Source organism: Rhineura floridana, chromosome 17 (assembly GCF_030035675.1).
Source record: "Rhineura floridana isolate rRhiFlo1 chromosome 17, rRhiFlo1.hap2, whole genome shotgun sequence".
NCBI classification, from domain to species: Eukaryota; Metazoa; Chordata; class Lepidosauria; order Squamata; family Rhineuridae; genus Rhineura; species Rhineura floridana.
The window spans coordinates 13,898,830-13,921,906 of record NC_084496.1 but is presented as its reverse complement, the minus strand read 5'-3'; the positions used below and the strand labels follow the sequence as shown (position 1 = coordinate 13,921,906).

Here is a 23,077-nt window from a genome sequence, read left to right as displayed (position 1 = left end):
GCATTAACCCTTTGTGTGACACAGACAGCTGCAGAAAGAAGATCCCTCCTCTTCCCCCCTCCCACCTCCCCTTACACCGGTTAGGAGGACCATGTGCTGCTGCTGCTGCTGCTGTGGTTGCTGCTACCTCTGCCCGTGAGGGGCTGTGAGAGTGCTGAGCTCCTTCCTTGTGACAGGTGGTGTTGACTCTCTCCAGTGGCTGATGCTGGGATGCAGAGCGGTGGATTTGGGAGGCTGACACTGCCCTCCATCCTTCCAAAGCGCTACAAGAGGACCCAGAAGGAGCACGGCAAATGGAGCAAGATTACATACATATGCACAACAGCTCTCTGCATGGCTGTGGCTTAGGATACATTCCCATCGTCTACTACAGCTTGCTTCTGTGCCTGGGGCTACCAGGTAAGGCATGGCTCGATTTGCTTTTGTCTTGTCTTTAGACGTGATGGAGATAAGAAAAGGGGGGAAGCAGGGAGGGGCAGCTCCAAGCCCAAGACACTGTCTGGACAACCCTAGAGAGTGGGTGATCTGAAGACAAAACTTAGTGCCTTCGTTCCTTAAGTTCTTCTATGGCCAGTGAACGGACTTCTCAGACTGATTGTCATCTTGACACAGCTGCTGTTGTGACTCTTAGAGGCTATGCATCGGGGGGAAGGTGGTCACAGTCCCTGGGCAGAGGAGAGAATGTCTGGTTTCCAAAAATAAGGACCCTGCTGGGGCTAAAGCAGAGGTGCTGGGGATTGGGGAGGCCCCTCAATGAAGTCCCATTGGAGGGCAGACCACAGACCCTAGACAGATAAGACAGATGGGGAAGAGAATTATAGGGATGTGTTGGAGAGGAGTCAGGGATGTGTGAGGTCCGTAACTCTGGAAAGTTGGAGTTTAGCAAGCCTTACTGGCAAGTCCTTCATCTGGAGCCCTCCTGGGAAGCTGACAAGCAGGGCATGAAAGGAGCAGCCCTCCCTTGCTGTTACTCCCCCAGCAACTGGTATTCGATGATAGAGTGCCCCTGAATCTGGAGGGTCTATATAGCCATCATTGTGGCCAATAGCCATTGATAAGCTTGTCCTCCATGAATTTCCCTAGCCCCCCCACTCACTTTTTAAAGACATCCTCTCCCATCCAATATCTTCCAAACCATGCTACAAGGAGAATAAAGAAGTGATTTGTGGCACTATTTCTACAGTTAGAACGATTCGTAGAAATCAATGGCCAGGGGAGGGGAAAAAATATCTTACCCAGAATTACAGCCTGTATATGCTTACAGGTTTCCTGGGATGCTTTTTAAACAAATGAGCTATCCATGGTGCTGACACAGCAATGACTGCTTAGTAGAACACTCTTCTGGCTCACGGTTCAAATGTATCAACCCTGTCGGCCAGAGAAGTGGCTAAAGGTAAAAATGATTCTTGGCACTGTGGGGAGCAGGGTAAGGGGGAATAGAAGCATGATATTGTTAATAATAGATGTGAAATCTAGAAATGCAGACCAAATGCTTTAGAGAGCAAAGTCTTCTCTGGGCATTACAGCAGGGGCTCTAAATCCTGAAATTCCTGGGGTTAAGTTCTTGTATATGTGAAGTGGTACAAAAAATCTTTTAAAAAATAGGGTGCTTTTAAGTTTTGGCAGAGGACCTTCCCTGTCCATTGAATAACCGCACCCAGCTTCCTCCCTGACCAGTTATACTTGGAGATTCTGTTTTCTTACTTAAACAAAGAGGATTAATGCGCTTCAGAATTAGCCCTCTTAGGACTCAGGTGCTCAATGCTAAAAATGAGCAGCTATTGTGAACTGGCAAAACATTTCACCCACATTTGACAATAGGTTTCTTTGCTACATTTTTATGCTGCTTTTCACCTAGGGAGCACAAGACAATATAGATAGATCTCTCTTTTTTATCCTCACAACAACCCTATGAGGTAGGTTAAGCCCAAGGTTACCCAGTGAGCTTTATAGCTGAGAGGAAATTGAGCCTAATGCTGCAGTCCTATACACACATTTTCCTGGGAGGTAAGGTCTCTTGAATTCAATGGGTCTTACTTCTCAGTAAGTCATGGATAGGATTGCACTTGTTAGTTTCTGTAGTTCAGCATTTTATCTGCTACATCATGCTACTTCACTTAGATTCTTGCCAAAATAGGATCCAGAAAATCTCATAATCCATTTGCCATCCTTGCAGATTTTATAGCCAGATCTAGTTTGTTCTGTTTAACAGTTGATAGTAAAAGGTGTAAGTCATCTGCAACAGAACTCAATAGGAAAACATCCACTTGATTTTAACCGGCTGGAGTCCACCCAAAATAAAGTTGCATGCAACTAGCCTCTATAAATCAGCTTCAAACTTGGAACTTGACCAGCAAACTTCCAGACATTTCATGGGGTTTGCAAAATGTGGAATGTCTCCATTTTAAGTGACTAAACAGTGATTCCTTTAAATCTTGGTGCCTGCAAGGTCCAGGGAATTTGCAATGTAAGAATTTCCTATCTGTAAGGTGCCTTCATTTGCCTATGAACATCTTTGCTTTTCTTTGCCCTGTTTTCTGGCTCAGTTAAGTCACATTAACAGCACAATCCTATCCAGGTCAGAAGTAAGTCCTGTTGAGTTCTATGGGGATTACTCCCAGGTAAATAGGTATAGGTTTGCCACCTAAATGGGTTATTCTGAATTGATTGATTGATTGATTGATTGAATAATATTTCTTACCAGTCCTTCACCATAAAGTCCCAGAGTGGGAAACAATAATAACTAAGAATCCTGCTGAATCAAACCAATAGCCCATCTAGTTCAGTATACTGTTCTCACAGGGGCCAGCCAGATGCCTATGAGAAGCCCGCATGCAGGACCTGAGTGCAAGAGCACTCTTCCCTCCTGTGGCTTTTGGAGGTAAAACACAACCATCAGGGTCAGGAGCCACCGATAGCCATGTCCATGAATTTCTCTAATCCTCTTTTAAAGCCCTCCAAATTGGTGGTCATCACTGCCTCTTGTGAGAGTGAATTCCATAGTGTAACTATGTGCTCTGTGAAGAAGAACTTTCTTTTGACTGTCCTGAATCTTCCAGCATAGAGTTTCATTGGATGTACAGCATTTACAGTTCCAAAAACAGATAAAATCATTACAATTATAAAGTTAGTAAAACCATTCCAAATGGAACTGAGCAGTATAGATTCAGCAAAAGATGCGAGTCCCTCAAAACAAAATATACTCAAAGGTCAGGCTAAAGAAGTGTGTTTTCAGCATACGTCAAAAGCTGTACAATGAAGACCCTTCATAGACTTCTGTGGGGAGAGAGTTTCACAATTTAGGGGCTGCCGCAGAGAAAGCCTTCTCATGGGCTGCCATTCCCCACACTTCTGAGGGTGTCAAAACTACCAAGAGAGCCCCCTCTGTGGAACATAACATCCCAGAAGGTGAGCAGGGAAGGAGACGGTCTTTCAAATATTTAGGGCCTAAGTCATTTAGGACTTTATGGGGTTATTGTGCTTTAGGGTATATACTAGACAATCCAACTGGATCATTTTCAGCTGGATCTGACAAGTGGGAATGGGGGAGAATTTCGGTTCAGTTCATATTTAAAGCTGAACCTACCAAATTCGCACTTTCCAAAACAATATGAGAGTTGAAACACGGTCATCCTTCGAAATGTACACATCTCTGAATTTTGCAGTGCAGTTCTCCTTCCAAGTAATGTGTGGAAAAATGCATGTCCCGAGGTAAAATGTCCATAAAAATGCATTTTAGTGCAAATATACAAAAATGCATTCAAGGGGAAATTGCATTGCAAAAATGTGTACTTTAAGCCAAATTTGCTCTAAAATGCTGATAGATTTTCACAGGGATTTTTTTAAAAAAATATCACAAACCTATGTGGAAATATGGAGAACTGAATTTAAAACTGGAAAAATGGGAAACAGAGAGAAACTGAAAATGACATATTTGTCCATCCCTACTGACAAGCATGCTTTCATTCATGATTGGATTCAATGGGTGGTAGCCAATGTTTGTCCTACTCAGAGTAGATTCATTCAAGTAATGGACATAACTAACAGGTTCATTAATTTCAATGGGCTTACTCAGAGTAGAACTCGGCTGATCCCAAGCCACTGTTAGTTCCCTCCCCACCCACTGAAACCTGTGGAAATGTCATCCAGTGCAATCTTGTCTAAGCACTTGAATCCCACCTGCAAAGTGTGGGAAGAGGTTTAATGAGAAGAATGTTCAGCATGTTTGTGTTGTAGCTCATCTGAAGCTTCCTCATTTCCTCTATTTCCAACGTTCAGGTGGTGAGTGCCATTCCTTATATAGCCAAGACTGCACCATCCAAACGAAAGAGGGAAGTATCAGCAGGCTCAGGGAAACTCCAAAGGTTGCAGTATAAGTCTTTTTTAAAAAACCTCTTAAGGGGAGACTCAAAAACACTCCACTGAGGATTGTGTGTGCTCAGTGGCCACAGAATACTGACTAGGACTATCTGGGGTGGGGATGGAGAACTGGGTGGGAAGGGAGTATCGTGGAAGAGGGTGACCTGAGCAATGAAGAGGAACATTCCATGCTGCAACATTGTGTGGGAAGGAGAATGGGAGTAGTGTGGAAGACAGCATGGCAAAATGATGTCAACAATGACCAGGAGCACCCCACTCTGCAACATTTTGTTGCATGTCCCCCTTGCCATGTTCTCATCCAGTTGGTGCCAGTTGCTGGAAATTGCAAGTGGGGAGAGTGCTCTTGTACTCAGGTCCTGCTTTTGTGCTTCCCACAGGCATCTATTTGGCCACTGTGAGTGCAGGATGCTGGACTAGATGGGCCACTGACCTAATCCAGTGGGGCTTTTCCGATGTGCTTATGTCCTACACATATCCTTGCTCACCCACATGGTAGGCAATTTAGACTGTGGAAATGTTTAGCCCATGCATAGGGATGGGGGAGAAATCCGTTTCAGTGTGCGTTTAAAGCCAAAACTGTCAAATTCACAAGATCCAAAAAAATATGAGAACTGAAACACAGCCATCCTTTGAAATTCACACTTCTCTCAATTTTGCAATGCAGTTCTCCAATGAAACAACACTTACAAGAATGCATATATTTGGGGAAAGTGAGCATAAGAATGAATATGTTCATGAGAATAACATATAAAAACGCATTGTATTAGGAGAGAAAGTCCAGAGGGTCACATCACTCGAAAATGCTTGGAAGTTGTTTAAAAACACTATATTAGAAGCTCAACTGGAGTGCATACCGCAGATCAGAAAAGGTACCGCCAGGGCCAAGAAGATGCCAGCATGGTTAACGAGCAAAGTCAAGGAAGCTCTTAGAGGCAAAAAGTCTTCCTTCAGAAAATGGAAGTCTTGTCCGAATGAAGAAAATAAAAAAGAACACAAACTCTGGCAAAATAAATGCAAGAAGACAATAAGGGATGCTAAAAAAGAATTTGAGGAGCACATTGCTAAGAACATAAAAACCAACCAAAAAAAATTCTATAAATACATTCAAAGCAGGAGACCATCTAGGGAGGTGATTGGACTCTTGGATGATAAGGGAGTCAAAGGTGTACTAAAGAATGATAAGGAGATTGCAGAGAAGCTAAATGAATTCTTTGCATCTGTCTTCACAGTGGAAGATATAGGGCAGATCCCTGAACCTGAACTAACATTTGCAGGAAGGGATTCTGAGGAACTGAGACAAATAGTGGTAATGAGAGAAGAAGTTCTAGGCTTAATGGACAATATAAAAACTGACAAATCACCAGGCCCGGATGGCATCCACCTGAGAGTTCTCAAAGAACTCAAATGTGAAATTGCTGATCTGCTAACTAAAATATGTAACTTGTCCCTTGGGTCCTCCTCCGTGCCTAAGGACTGGAAAGTGGCAAATGTAACACCAGTCTTCAAAAAGGGATCCAGGGGGGATCCCGGAAATTACAGGCCAGTTAGCTTAACTTCTGTCCCTGGAAAACTGGTAGAAAGTATGATTAAAGCTAGATTAACTAAGCACATAGAAGAACAAGCCTTGCTGAAGCAGAGCCAGCATGGCTTCTGCAAGGGAAAGTCCTGTCTCAGTAACCTATTAGAATTCTTTGAGAGTGTCAACAACCATATAGATAGAGGTGATCCAGTGGACATAGTGTACTTAGACTTTCAAAAAGCGTTTGACAAGGTACCTCACCAAAGACTTCTGAGGAAGCTTAGCAGTCATGGAATAAGAGGAGAGGTCCTCTTGTGGATAAGGAATTGGTTAAGAAGCAGAAAGCAGAGAGTAGGAATCAATGGACAGTTCTCCCAATGGAGGGCTGTAGAAAGTGGAGTCCCTCAAGGATCAGTATTGGGACCTGTACTTTTCAACTTGTTCATTAATGACCTAGAATTAGGAGTGAGCAGTGAAGTGGCCAAGTTTGCTGACGACACTAAATTGTTCAGGGTTGTTAAAACAAAAAGGGATTGCGAAGAGCTCCAAAAAGACCTCTCCAAACTGAGTGAATGGGCGGAAAAATGGCAAATGCAATTCAATATAAACAAGTGTAAAATTATGCATATTGGAGCAAAAAATCTTAATTTCACATGTATGCTCATGGGGTCTGAACTGGCGGTGACCGACCAGGAGAGAGACCTCGGGGTTGTAGTGGACAGCACGATGAAAATGTCGACCCAGTGTGCGGCAGCTGTGAAAAAGGCAGATTCCATTGAAAATAAAACAGCCGATATCATAATGCCGTTGTATAAATCTATGGTGCGGCTGCATTTGGAATACTGTGTACAGTTCTGGTTGCCTCATCTCAAAAAGGATATTATAGAGTTGGAAAAGGTTCAGAAGAGGGCAACCAGAATGATCAAGGGGATGGAGCGACTCCCTTACGAGGAAAGGTTGCAGCATTTGGGGCTTTTTAGTTTAGAGAAAAGGCGGGTCAGAGGAGACATGATAGAAGTGTATAAAATTATGTATGGCATTGAGAAAGTGGATAGAGAAAAGGTTTTCTCCCTCTCTCATAATACTAGAACTCGTGGACATTCAAAGAAGCTGAATGTTGGAAGATTCAGGACAGACAAAAGGAAGTACTTCTTTACTCAGCGCATAGTCAAACTATGGAATTTGCTCCCACAAGATGCAGTAATGGCCACCAGCTTGGATGGCTTTAAAAGAAGATTAGACAAATTCATGGAGGACAGGGCTATCGATGGCTACTAGCCATGATGGCTGTGCTCTGCCACCCTAGTCAGAGACAGCATGCTTCTGAAAACCAGTTGCCGGAAGCCTCAGGAGGGGAGAGTATTCTTGCACTCGGGTCCTGCTTGCGGGCTTCCCCCAGGCACCTGGTTGGCCACTGTGAGAACAGGATGCTGGACTAGATGGGCCACTGGCCTGATCCAGCAGGCTCTTCTTATGCTCTTATGTTCTTATGAGATTGCATACAAAAATGTGTTAGGAGAAATTTGCCCTAAAATGCAGAAGAATTTTCATAAGGATTTAAAAAAAAACACTTGCAAATTGGTGCAGAATGTGGAGAACTAAACTTAAGATTTGGAACAGTGGATGGTGGTGGCTCCGATGTCAGTGGGGCATTGAATCTGTTCTGGGTTTTAGTCTGAACTTTCAAGGAAAGATGATTTCAGCACCTTGGACAGCTCCTTGAATGTTCAGACTAAAACCACTTGGAGCCACCAGCCTCCACTGGATTGGAAAAATGAGGAACTCAGAGAAGTGAAATGGGCAGTTCTCTCCATCCCTATCCAACAAGGAAGGAAGCTCTTTAGTCAAGGCATCTTCTTTTTCATAGCATTCAAACTTGGCACACAAGCGCCAGACAGATGGCTGGAATCTACCTTTAGAAAAAGCTCGTGGTACTGTCCACTTGGAACTGTAACACTTTGGGATGCAGGGGGTGGAATCACCTTACTGAATGCTTCACCATATCCAAAATTCCCCAACTGTGGAATACTAGTGAAGCAGTCTGGCTTTTTGGTGTTGCAGCCTCTACTTACAAGGAGGTCAAAACTGCCATTCTGCCCCCTCTTTGCATTCGGTAGTGGTACATGGGAAGCTATACAACAAATGCAGTGTGTGAACATGTGCATCAGGGATGGGGAAAGTGTGGCCCTCCAGATGTTGTTGGACTCTAACTCCTCACCCAGAATGACCAATGGTCACCCCTGGCATTGTAATAGCTGAAAGGTCTCAGTTTCCTCACTTCTGATTGAGGTCATTTTTAATGCAGGAAGTAGTCTAGAAGCACCCAAAGGAAGGAGGTTGACTTGTGTGAGCTTGGCAGAGGAACTAGTGGGAGGGGCTATGTTAACTTGGTTTTGGGGTCACCCAAGCGATGGACCACATCAACCAGTGAACAAACATTCATGACACATGCATGCATATGCCTCTACCACAACTGAAGGAGACTAGACAACCATCCTTAGCAGACAGATCAAATCCTGAATAACTCTGAAGGAGACCTAATTGTCTGCTCTCTCTCAGAATTAGACATCAGTGTCACTGTCAGGGCAGAATGTTTGGGCAGTTAGTAAGGGCCCTACACAGCAGAATGAGAAAGAGGGTCCCTGAATGCAACTGGGCTGCCTTTATCACATGTTGAATCAGGATTAAAAAAAATCCTCTAAGGAGTCTTCCTCCCCCCCCCAACTAGGAATGGAGAAATTCAATTCAGTTCTCATTTAAAGGTCAATCTACCTAATTCGCACTTTCTGAAACAATAAGAGAACTGAAACATGGCCATCCTTCCAAATTTGCAATTCTCCAAATTTTGCAAAGCAATTCTCCAACCAAGTAATGCGCACAAAAAAGCATAAGGTATGCATAAAAATGCATATATTCATGAAAATAAAATGCATTATCAAGCAACTAATAAATTTAATAAATTATTATTATTATTATTGTTATTATTATTATTATAAAATGCATTATTTTATGGAAAATTCCTTTGCAAAAATGTGTGTGTGATGCAAAATTGCATACAAATGTGTATATTAGGAGAAATTCACACTAAAATTCTGATGAATTTTCACAAGGACTTTTTTAAAAAAATTGCATACTAATGTGGAAATGTGCAGAACTAAACTTACATCTGGGAAGAGAGAAATGGAGAGAACACAAAATTGACAGATTCACCCATCCCTCCCCCCACACCCAATAAGGCTATTAAATCCAGACTCCAAAATTACCTCTGCATTACTGATGGACACTCAAAGTCATCAAAGTGACCTCTTGTTCTCTACCTCCTTTGTGACTCTATAGAGGATTTCTTTATGTCTGCCAAACCATCCAGAATAGCTAAATGAGGCAGTGTTAAAAATATCATTCATTATAAAAGAAAATGTGTTGCATATTGATCTTGAGAAGCAAGGTTTTGGAAATGTTATGTCATTTAGAGTATCTTTATTTGTCAAGATAAGTGTGTGTGTGTGCACATGCGTGTGTACTGGATATGCTCACAATTGCCTAAGATGATATCCTTGAAATGCAATCAGCTGGAGGGGATGCAAACTGACTTACAAATCCTTCATTCAGCATGGAAGCGTTGATCTCGGCAACAATACTTTATTGGCTCTTAAGCTCCAATTGCTCATTTTGGAAGCATTGGAAGTTCTGCATTGCTGGGTAGTTAATCATGCCATTGTTACTCTGCATGGATATGCTGAAATATTAAGTGTGCCTCCCTCTCTGTCCCCGCCTCCCTCCTTTCCCATCTAGAATTGTATGCCAAGAATTCAAATGAAATGTTCCTGAAGAGGGCTGAAGGTATATACCTAGTAGGTTAGCTCTGGCTATAATCAACCACCTTTATTCTCAGTATGTGAGGATGGGGACAGGGAGGGTGAAGCGAGGAGCTTTAGATCGGTCTTTTGGGTAAACAGGCACAGGAGCCAGGATAGCTTTTAACAAACTTGACCAAGTCCACCTTAAGAAGCTGAGCTCAGGAAGTTAATAGAAAGCCATCAGGTACATAACTTTGTATCTTCCTGAAAAGAAGACGATCTGGATGAACAGGACCCGAGGAAGCTGCTTTATACTGAATCTGACCCTTGGTCCATCTAGCTCAGTGTTGTCTACACTGACTGGCAGCGGCTCTCCAGGGTTTCTAGCAGAAGTCTCTCCTCGCCCTACCTGGAGATGCCGGGGACTGAACCTGGGACCTTCTGCATGCAAAGCAGATGCTCTGCCACTGAGCTATGACCCTTCCACTCTTGAAAGATGTGAGGAAATCCTCTGCTACAAACAACCGCAAATATCAGAAGAGCAGTAGTGGCTGGTGCCCATTGGAACTGGTGGGGCAGAAGGCAGGGAGGCCCTACAGCAGATGGAGCCAGAGCCAATGACAGGTGGAATGAATGTAATTCTAGTTTTGTCCCCATCCTCCTCCTCCTCTTCCTCCCTGCTGAGTTCTATGAGGGTTAACACTGAGACTAAGGCAGAGTGTCACCCTTGGACTGGTTGTAAGTTAGAAAGCAAGCAAATTGGGGCTGGCTGCAGACAGAACAAGGCCGGTGGGGCAGGGCCCAGTTTGCCCAAATGGACCAGCCTCCACTACCTGCCCTTGGCATCTCAAGGAATAACATGTATTGTGGCTTAAGCTTTCATAGGCTGGAGTCAAATTCATCAGGGATGTGCAAGTATGTGTACATATGTGCGTGTATGTGTATGTGTGTGTGTGTGTGTGTGCGTGTGAGAAAGAGAGAGAGTGTGTGTATGCAGTACTGTAGTGGCAAATTCAGAAGTGCAGGGTCCCTTCGTGATTGTCATGATAAGACCTCTTATTGCCACACCCCCTTTCCCACTTTTCCTGGTGTCTCTTGCTTTCCGTGTTGTCTCTCAGTCACATTTCACTACCACAAACATCCCTAGGAGCCAATCAGCATGCAAGGGGAGGCTGTGTGTTAGCTACTGAGAAGAGTCTTCTCAGAGGACAAGGACTCTTCTAACCAGCTAACATAGTCCTCTCTCGTGCTGATTGGCTTGTGCCTAGGGACTCGGTTGCCTGGCTCCCAAAAAAGTAATGGGTCTACAACCCCCTGCAATCCTGGGTGACTACACCGTTGCATGCATGCGATACACACAGGCATGCACAGATGGACACACAGGCAATCATGTGCCCTCCCCTTGGACATCATTTGCGACCTATATTTCTGGAGAGGCTGGATTAAAGTAATGAAAGCGAGGCCACGGCTAACAAGGGGATGAAAAGAAACCACAAGGATCCCACGTGCCAGAAGCTTCACTGCATGTAATTGTACTGCCTCGGTTGAGGAATGTCATCTGAGGACAATATTTCCATTGCTATCCACCACGACTGTACGTGTACAGTATGCTGAGTGTATAAGAAATGTGTGGATTTCATTTTAGACTTGTGATAAGACAAGGACAGCTTCAGCCTCTGTCTTATTGGCAGGGAGGGTTTGTTGCACAGATGTGCTGGGGAATAAGGCTTCTATCTAAGGCAGGGCTGAGCAGATGGTTGAACTGGTGCTACCAATACATGCCTAAGTGATCTGTAGTAGATCAGCAAAGGTTTCTGCTTCCCAGTTAACAGCAACAACCCAAGCCACTGTCACCATCCCTAAATGAGTTTGTTAGAAAGTCTGATCTGTATGTCCAGGGCCCATTGGTACTATACATTGTAAGCATTGTTATCACACCACTTTAAACAGCCGTGGCTTCTCCCAAAGGAGCTGTTTGTTAAGGGTGCTGAGAGTTTTAAGGAGACTCCTGTTCCCACCACAGAGCTACAATTCCTTGGGAAGAGGGATTGATTGTTAAACCAGTCTTGGAAGCAAAAACACTCAGGGTGCAAAGCAGGACCGGTGAGGGGTGTGGCCTGGGAGAAAGAGTGGTGGTGGACTGAGGAGAGTTCAGAGGGCCAGATAAAGAGGCCTCAAGGGCCGCATTTGGCTCCTGGAACTGGGGTTCACCATCCCTGGTCTACATAAAGATAGACAGAGAGGGATCAGTGGTGAGGAACACTTCACCTGGTGAGCCTCTGCCTGTCACAGACACACAGAAGCACTACCAGAGGGGTGGGGCTGGAGATCTTGAAAAGCAACTTATTATTCCTTCAGATGCCCCAGGGCTGTATCCTGACACGGAGACCAGGTCCTGGGCTAAACCTTGTCCCAAATCAATCCCTACACTTCTCAGTTTTGCCATGAAGCCCAAATTGCTGCCTTGTGGAAATTGTGCCAATTGATAATACATTGATGCTCAGGAAGCTGCTTATGTGGTTAAAGTGAGTTAAGTGTCTATTTTTGTTGCAAAACTAAAAAGATCCATAAGAATGGCTTGGAGGGGAGTTATAAACAAAGCAGGTGGCAGGAAAGAGTGTGCATTAAAGACACTTAGTCCTGGTCAATACCGTGTGTCTGGCAAAAGCATCTGCAAAGCTGCCACTGTTTTAAAATACAATTTCCAGGGAATGGAAGGGCCGTGGTGCCAGATGTTGTTTAATTTGAGGCGGCAGAGAAGTGATGGCACATCAGGCAGACCTTGGAACCAGCCCGTGGTCTCGAGCGCTAAGCGTCTGCAAGGAAGCACCCGCTGATTGTTTTGCTAAGTCAAGGTCAGAGCAATGATGCATCAGCTGCTGAAATGAGCAAGGTGCACATCAGAAGGACAGACGTTTTTCACCATAACAACCTCAAAGAAGTCTGATGTTCAAGTGAATGCCTGGAATCCTTGCACGGTATAGGATATCTGTACATAGATATCTGTGCCCTGATCCACAAAATTGTGCACATGGAAAAGCAGTGCAGGTGGCCCACTGATGCATACACCGAGGAAGGCTGGACAAAAAACACCTGAGGACTGTTTGAACAGCCCACATTCAGTGGATACATGTGGGGGGAGCAGGATTGTGCCACTCGCCATGACCTGCAGCCCTTATAAAAAAGGTCTACATCTATATACCGATGTGTACATGGAGAGCTCCTACATGCAAGCAGGAACCCTGATGGGCTAGAAAAGGAGCCCTGATTGGCTGTCCACCTATTAAAGAAATGGTCATTGTTTACTTCTGTGAGTTTTCAGTGATCAGTTGACTCTGTCTTCACAGTTTGCCTATGAATTAAACAAGAGGCTTTGTAGATCAGCAGCAGAAAACATTTTGCAGCCCAAGGGACACATTCCCTTGTAGGCGACCTTCCAGTGACAGGCAGGGTCAGAGGCAAAAAGTAGGGCAGAAGCTGGAGATGCCAACAGGAGGTGGAGCCAGAGCCAATGACAGGCACAGCCAATTAATTCTAGTTTTGTCCCCATCCTCTGCTGTGCTGAGTTCCACAATGGCAACGCTGAGGCAAAGGAGAAGGAAGCTGATCAGCAGTGCCATCCCCTAGACTGGATGTGAACAAGAAGGAAGGCATGGGTGGTGGTGGTTGAGGGAAGACTGAGATTGGTGGGAGGTTCTCCAACCTGAAAGTTTGGTGGAGGTGTGTTTCATTTCTCATTATTGAGTTGGAAAGTGCAAACTGGATAGATTCGACTTCCAACGCAAACTGAATCAAATGTCTTCCTTTTCCTAACATCTAGCTAACAGAAGTTCCCACTCTTTAATTTTGTTTTTAATACGCTGCTTTGCAGCTATAGGGTTACATAACTACATAAACTACATAATCAGTGGCACTCGCATAGATGGAATGATAAGCAATATACTTTTTTAAAATTTCATTTTATTTTTGTCCTGTTGCATGGCTGTCAGCCTAACAGGGCCTGTGTAGATTGCACGCCACTGTCAGCCCCTCACACCACATGGTCTGATGAATCGCAACTTTGTTCTACAAGGCACTGTTTGGTGTAAGTTTTTGCTGGAAGCAGTGGTAGGTTGTGGTCCAACTGGGGGAGATAAGGATGGGTCCAGAACTTGGATCAGGGACTGATGACAGGTTGGGTGAGTCAGTTGTTTGACAGCCAGCTTTTTCCTTCCCTTACCACGAGCAACTTTATAGAACTGCATGGCAAGTATGTCAATTAGCAACAGAAAGCGCTGAGTGATTTTCTCATCCCTGTATACAAAATGGCAGAGATCCACAGAGATCCACATAGGACTCCTCGAGATGATCCGTTTAATGATCATTCATCCCAATTTGCTTGCACAAAACTTACATGGAGGTAAGACTGTGACCATATCCTTTGGGGCATGGCCACAGCTTAGTGGTAGAACATCTGCTTTGCATGCAGAAGGTCCCTAGTTCAATCCCCAGCATCTCCAGCTCGGTTTGGGAAAGACTCTGGCCTGAAACGGTGGAGAGCTGCTGCCAGTCAGTGTAGACAGTACTGAGCTGCATGGACTAATGGTCTGACTAAGTGTAAGGCGACTTCCTATGTTCTGCGCTGCACATTTAAAGCATTATGATACCACTCTGAACAGTCATGGCTTCCTCCAAAGAATCCTGGGCACTGTAATTTGTCCAGGATGATGAGAGTTGTTGGAACACCTTTATCGCCCTCACAGAGCTACAGTTCCCGGAGTGGTTCAACAATCAATCCCTCTTCTTAAGGAACTCTGGGAAATTACAATTCCCGGGATGGTTTGGGGAAAGCATGATTGTTTAAAATGGTGTAATGCTTCTTTAAATGTATAGCACAAATAGGTCCTGAGATACTACAGATTTGTTTGTTCGGGGGGTCAGTACTGGGGAGTATGTGTGGCATTCATAGCAGGGTGGGTGTATATGGGGTGCAGTTTGAGGTGGGGTGTAAGGGTGTTACAGTGGGATGGATACATATTATTATTATTATTATTATTATTATTATTATTATTATTATTTATTCCACCCTTCCTCCCAGAAGGAGCCTAGAGTGGTAAACAAATGGCAAAACACTAAACACATCTATAAAACATCATAAAAACAAAACATCTTTTAAAAAATATTTTTAAAAAATCTTTAAAAACATGTTTAAAAACACTTTAAAAACAATCCCAGCACAGATGCAGACTGGGATAAGGCCTCAACTTAAAAGGCTTGTTGAAAGAGGAAGGTCATGTGTGGCTATGGGGTGTGCAGTCTCCCGATGACAGTTTCTCAAGTTTCCAAATGTGTCCGTGAACCCAAAAAAGTTGATGAGCTCTCATCTAACCACTGCACATACTGTGTGTTTTTATAACTAAGGAATATGTATTATAGTATCCACTAGGTGGCATCCCTGCAAGCACTGTAGTCCTGGCAACATTTTAGAATCATTTTTACTTTCAATCATGCATGACGCTGTTCTGCCAGAACTTGTTTCCCATAAACTTTAATGGGGCAGGAAAATCTTAATAACTTTTGAGCCACTGATCAGAATTTCACCAAACCAATAAAAGGGTCTGCTCAGCAACAAGCCAGAATAAAGTACAATATTACAGTTTTCACAGAAATTGGGGAAAAACCCCTATTTTTTCAAGTTTTTCTCAAAAAAATGGAAAAAAGGGGTCCAAGTAAACTCTCAGCATTTTTAGTGTAGTGTATCAGTGGCAATTTTTATCAGATCGGTTTGAGATCTGGCACTTTTATAGACCTCATGAGGTAGAGAACACTTGCCAAGTTTTGATTTATTAGACCAACAGATGCAATTTTATAAGCTATAGAATTGTGAGGCTTATACTGATGGAACCTTGTTTTCGCTAGTCACCTTAAGTAGAGTCCTATCTGCACTACACATTTAAAGCCATATCAAAGCACTTTAATCAGTCCTGGCTTCCCCCAAAGAATCCTGGAAACTGTACCTTGTTAAGGTGCTGAGAATTGTTATACCTCCTGTTCTCCTCATAGAGTTGCAATTCTCAGAGTGGTTTAACCACTGAGCCCTCTTTCCAAGGAATTCTGGCAGTTGTAGCTCTGGGAGAGGACTAGGGGTCTCTTAACTCTTGGCACCCACAACAAAGAGGATTATATTATCCAGCTCTACTATTCCATGATTCTTTGGGGATGCTGTTAAAATGGTATCATAGTGCATGTGGCTGTAGCTTATATCCAGAGCTTGGAAAAGTTACTTTTTTTGAACTACAACTCCCATCAGCCCAATCCAGTGGCCATGCTGGCTGGGGCTGATGGGAGTTGTAGTTCAAAAAAGTAACTTTTCCAAGCTCTGCTTATATCCTTGATTGACCATTCATTCTGATCTGTTTGCTGGGTGTTTATATGTCTACCTGTTAATCAGTCATTCATCCCACACTTTCAGTGCATTTTCCCTGTCACTTTCCTAACTGCATAAAGTCCTTTATATATATATATATATATAAAGGTGGATTTGTTGCACTAGGGCAACAGAGCAGTTTAATCCACTTTAATTGCACAAACCCAAATTTCTGGTATGCGCCTGAATCCCTCCTGCAAATTACAGGCAGTCTGGAAGCACCCTTAGTTGCTCAGACAACACAAAATAGAGACAGTTCTAGCTAGTCTCAGATTTGCCTCTTCCTATTTTCAAATGATTGGGGAGGGGGAAGATTTCATGTACTAGGCAAGGGAAATGATGATTTGTGAACAAAAATACAACATTTAATGACGCCCATCCCTGCACACCTCCATCAAAAGAGCTTTTTGACAGGTGGAGGAAACTGCAGACGATCCATCAGCGCACCTTTGTATTCATCCTTACAGGGCATGCGTCACACGGTCGATTGCAGAGTGAGGAGAACAAAAACAGGCAATAGCGCACACCATGGTAATTCAAGAGAGTCACGTTGACATTAGCCTCTAACAGCTTACTTTGCTTGGTGGGAAGTGCTGCCTCAGAAAGGATCCCAACAAATCACTGGCTTCTTGGGAGAACACGCTTACCTGGGGAATCTCACTAAATCCATAGATCAGAAGAGGCTGACTTGTGCCAGGTTAGACTAGAATAATAGAATCATAGAATAGTAGAGTTGGAAGGGGCCTATAAGGCCATCAAGTCCAACCCCTTGCTCAATGCAGGAATCCAAATCAAAGCATTCCTGACAGATGGCTGTCCAGGTGCCTCTTGAATGCCTCCAGTGTCAGAGAACCCACTACCTCTCTAGTAATTGGTTCCATTGTCATATGGCTCTAACAGTTAGGAAGTTTTTCCTGATGTCCAGTCAAAATCTGGCTTCCTACAACTTGATCCCATTATTCCGTGTCCTGCACTCGGGGACGACTGAGAAGAGATCCCAGCTCTCCTCTTTATGACAACCTTTCATGTACTTGAAGAGTGCTATCATATCTCCCCTCAGTCTTCTCTTCTCCAGGCTAAGTATGCCCAGTTCTTTCAGTCTCTCCTCATAGGGCTTGGTTTCCAGTCCCCTGATCATCCTTGTTGCCCTCCTCTGAACCTGTTCCAGTTTGTCTGCATCCTTCTTGAAGTGCAGAGACCAAAACTGGATGCAGGATTCAAGATGAGGCCTAACTGAACAGAGGGGAACTAATACTTCACGCGATTTGGAAACTATACTTCTGTTAATGCAGCCTAATTTGCCTTTTTTGCAGCCACATCACACTGTTGGCTCATATTTAGCTTGTGATCAATGACAATTCCAAGATCCTTCTCACATGTCGTATTGCTGAGCCAAGTATCCCCCATCTTATAACTGTGCATTTGGTTTCTTTTTCCTAAGTGTAGAACTTTGCATTTACACCTGTTAGGTATCTCACTAAATCTATAAATTGAAACATAGGAGGCTGCCTTGGGGGGGGGGCAACACCAAAAATGCCTTGTCCTGCATGCCTGCCAATTTGATTGCTCTCACAGGCAGGGTTGCTCTAGTCATCCAGGGTCTTGGGGGGAGTCTTAGACTCCTTATGTTTTTGGGAGCAGGGTCCCAGCCAGGTGCCTATGTCTCCAGTGACCTACGAGCCAATCAGCATGACAGGGGAGTGTGTTAGCCACTGAGAAGAATCTTCTAACATGCTTCCTTGTCCTTTCCTCCTGACTGGAGCCAATGAGAGTGAAAGGAAGTGAGTCAGCCACTGAGAAGACTCTTTTCAAGAGCTAACGTACTCCCCTTTCATGCTGATTGGCTAGTTGGGACGTCTGTCTGCTATTGTAGGAGAAGGCACATGTAGGAAGGACTAAAGAGTGTGAAGATGACAACAGAGAACAAGCAAGCAAGTGAGGGGGCATGGCTGTGAGGGGGTGTGGCGTGACTATCATGAAGAGACCTTGCACTTCTGATTTTGCCACTACACTACTGCAGACAGGAGTCCATACAAGTATCTGTGGGTGCTGAGTCATGCAGAAATGGACAGTATTCAGAATCTATTCCACTCAGAGCTTTATAAACAGCTCATGAGCACTTTGAATTGCATCAAAAGTAGCTGTTAGGCCAGGTAGGTCGTTGGTCTGATTTAGCAAAATAAATAAATAAATTGTTAGCTTCAGTGCTGAGAGATGGATTATCCCATCATAAGCAACAATCAGCAGGATTTCCTTTAGCAAACCGATGGCACTTAACGATGAAGCCATGCAGGGTTTTATTGGCAAATTATGCTGCAATCCATTGAAGTATCCGTTTCAGAGCATAGTAGGAGCTGCTTTTGATGCAGCAGAAAATCACAGTGAACAAGCAGCTGATTCACAGTCCAATCCCATGCATGTTTACTCACATGAATGTCTCTCTTCATTCAGTGGGGTTTGTCCCCATGTAGGGAAGGAAGGATCTGCAAATCCCAATCCTCTCTGTTTCTCATTTTTTCCAGTCTTAAATTCAGATCTCCACATTTCAGCAGCAAAATTTGAATTTTTTTAAAAAAAATTGCCATGAAAATTCTTCAGCGTTTTAGCGCAAATTTCTCCTAATGAACACATGTTTGCATGCACTTTTGAGTAGTGTTCACATTTTGGTAACTAATTCTCCTAATAGAATGCACTTTTGTATGTTACGTTCATGAATATATTCATTTTTATGCACACTTCCCCCGCCCCCCCCCATATATGCATTTTGGAAAACATTGGCTGGTTAGGGAACTGCATCACAAAATTTGGAGAAGTGCAGATTTCGAAGGATGGCTGCATTTATTTTGGTTCCCATGTTGTTTCTGCAAGCGCACATTTGACAGAAATGCAAACTGAATCAGATTTCTCCCCATCCCTGTCCCAATGTGAAGGTTCTCAAACCGCTGACTTTAGGTTGTCGCACAGGGATATGATGCATGGTTGAAAATGAGATACCAAAGACCTAACAGCTCACCACAACAGCAAAGATAATATAGGATACATTGTGTTGTTTCAGGCAAGTCCGGATTGAATTCTAAAAAACACGTCTGGGCCTCCAGGTTGCAGGGAGCATTACTGGGACTCTTCTTGGGGGATGTGGCTATGGGGAGAGGGCTGTCAAGATGACCTCCTGCACTCCTGCATTTACCACCACAACACTGCTGTGCAAATCAGGGGAACTCTGGTGTCTCCATTAGTGCCAACAGGGAGAGTTAAGCAACCTGCTTGAAGTCCCCTTGAGACTCAAAAGTGCCTCTGCCAAATTTGAAATGTGTTGCAAGCATTTGAGCATTCACATTTTTGATGCCCTCCTTTTTGAATTCTCACTCCCCACCCCCCCGCTATTGTCTCCTTAGGCAGAAGGGAATAAGCAGCTTGCTTGCACATCATTCTGTCTTCCTCTTTCTCCTTCTGTAAGCAATAATAATTGGAATGTTCCAAGATGCAATTCTCTCTTTTTTAAAAAATGGTAGATCAAAATGTTTGGTGGCAGAGACTCTTGCTGCTCGTGTTATATATCTTAAGCACTATTTAAAAAACTGAAGAGGGTAGCAGTAAATGTCAGGCCATAAGTAACAAATAATATGCATCCCTGCTTTTGCTAGAGAGTGCATATAAGGACATAATTTCTGTTGCTTCCATCATTTCCCTTGATTCTTATTTAGAGGAATCCTCATAATTATTCTTGATTGCCTTTTCAAGGCCAATCAGCACGATCTGGAGTTTAACATCAAATGTGGCACATTTAGCTCCACAGGAGTAGTAATTACTGTACGCATATGAAAATGTCAATACTTGGCAACTTGTGCAGTTGGTAAACCAAGCCTCTGTACTTTTGTTCATGAAGTAATTAAATGGGATGCAGCAAGTGTGGGTGGGGGGATATTTGGGTGAGACTGAGCCAGCACATTTTGCAGTAAGGATGGAATTAAAACCAGGGTCCAATTAAAGAATGTAAACATTGATCTATATTCAGATGGACCCAGTCCAAGATCCATGAAACACATCTTTTCATCATTTAGATCAGAGGTGGGGAAACTATGGCCCTCCAGATGTTGTTGGACTGCAACTCCCATCAGGCCCTGCCAGCATGACCAGTGATCAAAGATGATGGGAGTTGTAGTCTAGTAGCATCTGGAAGGCAGCACTTTCCTCGCCCGTGATTGAGGTTCACAGATAAATACATCCATGTATTATTCCAAATCTCTATGTTCCTTCAGACCTTCACGTCATGCCCCATCCCTAGAATTCGAGATGTCAGCCCTGGCATGGAAAATAACTTTGAATGGACTGCCTTCAAGTCGATTCTGACTTACAGTGACCCTATGAATAGGGTTTTCATGGTAAGCAGTATTCAGAGGTGGTTTACCATTGCCTTCCTCTGAGGCTGAGAGTCAGTGACTGGCCCAAGGTCACCCAGTGAGCTTCATGGCTGTGTGGGGATTCGAACCCTGGTCTCCCAGGACATAGTCCAACACTCAAACCACTACGCCACACAGAAGCTTGGGATAACCTGCTTCAAACCCTCTAATTCTTCTCTAGCTTGGATAAAAAATCTGAGCCAGGGAAGAATTCCCAGCTTCACTCCTTCCCCGCAAATTAATCCCATCCCCCAAACACCCTCCCCCTTCCATTTACTTAGTTTGCCACTGACAAGAACTTTAGCTCAGCAAAAGAGCATGTGCTTTGCATGCAGAAGGTTTCGATCCCCGATATCTCTAGATAGGGCTGGGAAAGTCCCCTGTCTGAAACTCTGGAGAGCTGCTGCTATACAAAACTAGGGTTGCCAGGTTCAAGGCCTGAGACTGATCCTGTATCTTTAGGAGAAGAGAAAGTCAGCCAAGTGCAGGGGTTCTTGCAACATTGTAATGGGAAAAACCACAAGGTGGAATTCTCCCTTCCCCCTCCACAACTTTTAAAGATACAGAAGACCTCTTGGTTGCCAGACCCAGCCTCCAAGAGGTCTTCTATATCTTTAAAAGTTGTGCAGGGGGGAGGGAGAATTCCACCTTGTGGTTTTTCCCATTACAGGTTTGCAAGAACACCTGCACTTGGCTAACTTTCTCTTCTCCTAAAGATACAGGATCAGGATCAGGCCCTGAACCTGGCAACCCTAATCAGGGCTTATCTAATGTTCATTTGTTCAGAGGCAAGCATGCATTAGGGAGAGCATACATTGCACCGTCTGGGGGCCATCACTCCACGGTAGAGCACCTGTTTTACATGCTGACGGTCCCAGGTTCAATCCTTGGCATCTCCAGGTAGACTTGGGAGACACCACTGCCTCTCAACAGCTTGGAGAACTGCTGTCAGTCAGAGTAGGTAAGACTGAGCTAGATGGACTCAGCTAGATGGTTTGACTCAGTATAAGGTTTTCTATGTTCCAATGATATTCAAATCGCGATTGCTACTCTGCCTCCTGTAAGGCAGAGTAAGCAGGGAGACAAACAGCATGTGGATCCTTAGTCAATGACAGGTAGAACCAACCTGCTCTAGGTTTGAGCCCATCATCTTCCCTGCTAAGTTCTACAAGGACGACACGGAGACGAAGGAGAATGAAGTTGACAGACAGTGCCAACCCCTGAGCTAGTTATTAGTAGGAAGGCTGGCAAGTGAGGGCTGACTGAGGGCAGAATGAGGTTGGTGAGGCAGTGCCCATCAGCCCTAATGGACCAGCCTCCACAGCTCCTGTAAAGCTAACACATCTCTTCTTTCTCTCTCTTTCCCTACAGCTAACATTTTGACGGTCATCATTTTGTCCCAGTTGGTGGCACGCCGGCAGAAATCCTCCTACAATTACCTTTTAGCCCTCGCAGCTGCTGACTTGCTGGTGCTCTTCTTCATTGTCTTTGTTGACTTTTTATTAGAAGACTTCATCTTGAAAAAGCAAATGCCGGAGATCCTGGACAAGATCATCGAGGTCTTGGAATTTTCGTCCATCCACACATCCATTTGGATTACTGTGCCACTGACCATTGACCGGTACATTGCAGTCTGCCACCCTCTCAAATATCACACGGTGTCTTACCCAGCTCGCACTCGGAAAGTCATTGTCAGCGTCTATATTATTTGCTTTCTGACCAGCATCCCTTACTATTGGTGGCCCAATATTTGGAAAGAAGACTACACGAGCACACTGGTCCACCACATCCTCATTTGGATCCATTGCTTCACTATCTACTTAGTCCCCTGCTCCATTTTCTTCATCTTGAATTCCATCATTGTCTGCAAGCTTCGGCAAAAGTGCAATTTCCGCTTGAGAGGCTATTCCACTGGCAAAACCACAGCCATCTTATTTACAATAACCTCCATTTTTGCCATCCTTTGGGCACCCAGGATTATCATGATACTCTACCACCTTTATGTCACACCAATAAACAACAGCTGGTCGGTCCACATTGTCTCAGACGTTGCCAACATGTTGGCTCTCTTGAACACAGCCATCAATTTCTTCCTCTACTGCTTCATCAGCAAACGATTCCGCACCATGGCAGCTGCGACGCTGAAGGCCTTCTTTAAGTGCCAGAAGCAACCAGTCCAGTTCTACACCAACCATAACTTTTCCATAACAAGCAGCCCCTGGATATCCCCCGCCAACTCCCACTGTATCAAAATGCTGGTTTACCAATATGATAAGAACGGAAAGCCTATAAAGATATCACCGTGATAGCCGCCTGAACAGTTAGCAAATGGAGGCAAGTTCTTTTCAAGCGGTTACGTCGTGAGATGCAACTGCCAGACACAATGGTCACTGCAAAGAGTGGCTGTTGGATTTAATTTCTCTCCAGGAGACAGGAGACAGGCTAGAACTGGTAACGGGAGCTTTTGATATTGGGGAGAAGGAAGGAGGGTGCAAAACATCTTCATCTCCTGCAGGGTGCGTTGAATAGCCTTGAAACAAGAGGACTTCAGGAGTAACGGTTGCAAGTCCAAGTG

The 23,077-nt window shown here is 44.2% G+C and overlaps 1 protein-coding gene across 1 annotated transcript; it reads left to right on the top strand.

Annotated features, from left to right (window-relative positions):
• The first annotated feature begins 293 nt into the window (after positions 1-293).
• GPR139 (G protein-coupled receptor 139) lies at positions 294-22,808 on the top strand. Its single transcript, XM_061599891.1, has 2 exons — positions 294-399; positions 21,874-22,808. The coding sequence occupies exons 1-2, from the start codon at positions 294-296 to the stop codon at positions 22,806-22,808; spliced, it is 1,041 nt and encodes a 346-aa protein (XP_061455875.1).
• The last annotated feature ends 269 nt before the right edge of the window (positions 22,809-23,077 follow it).

Excerpts from the sequence above, each read along its gene's own strand:
- GPR139 (XM_061599891.1), top strand. The coding sequence starts at position 294 with ATGGAGCAAGATTACATACATATGCACAACAGCTCTCTGCATGGCTGT. Across the intron at positions 400-21,873 it reads TCTGTGCCTGGGGCTACCAG|CTAACATTTTGACGGTCATC; the intron begins GTAAGGCATGGC and ends CTTTCCCTACAG.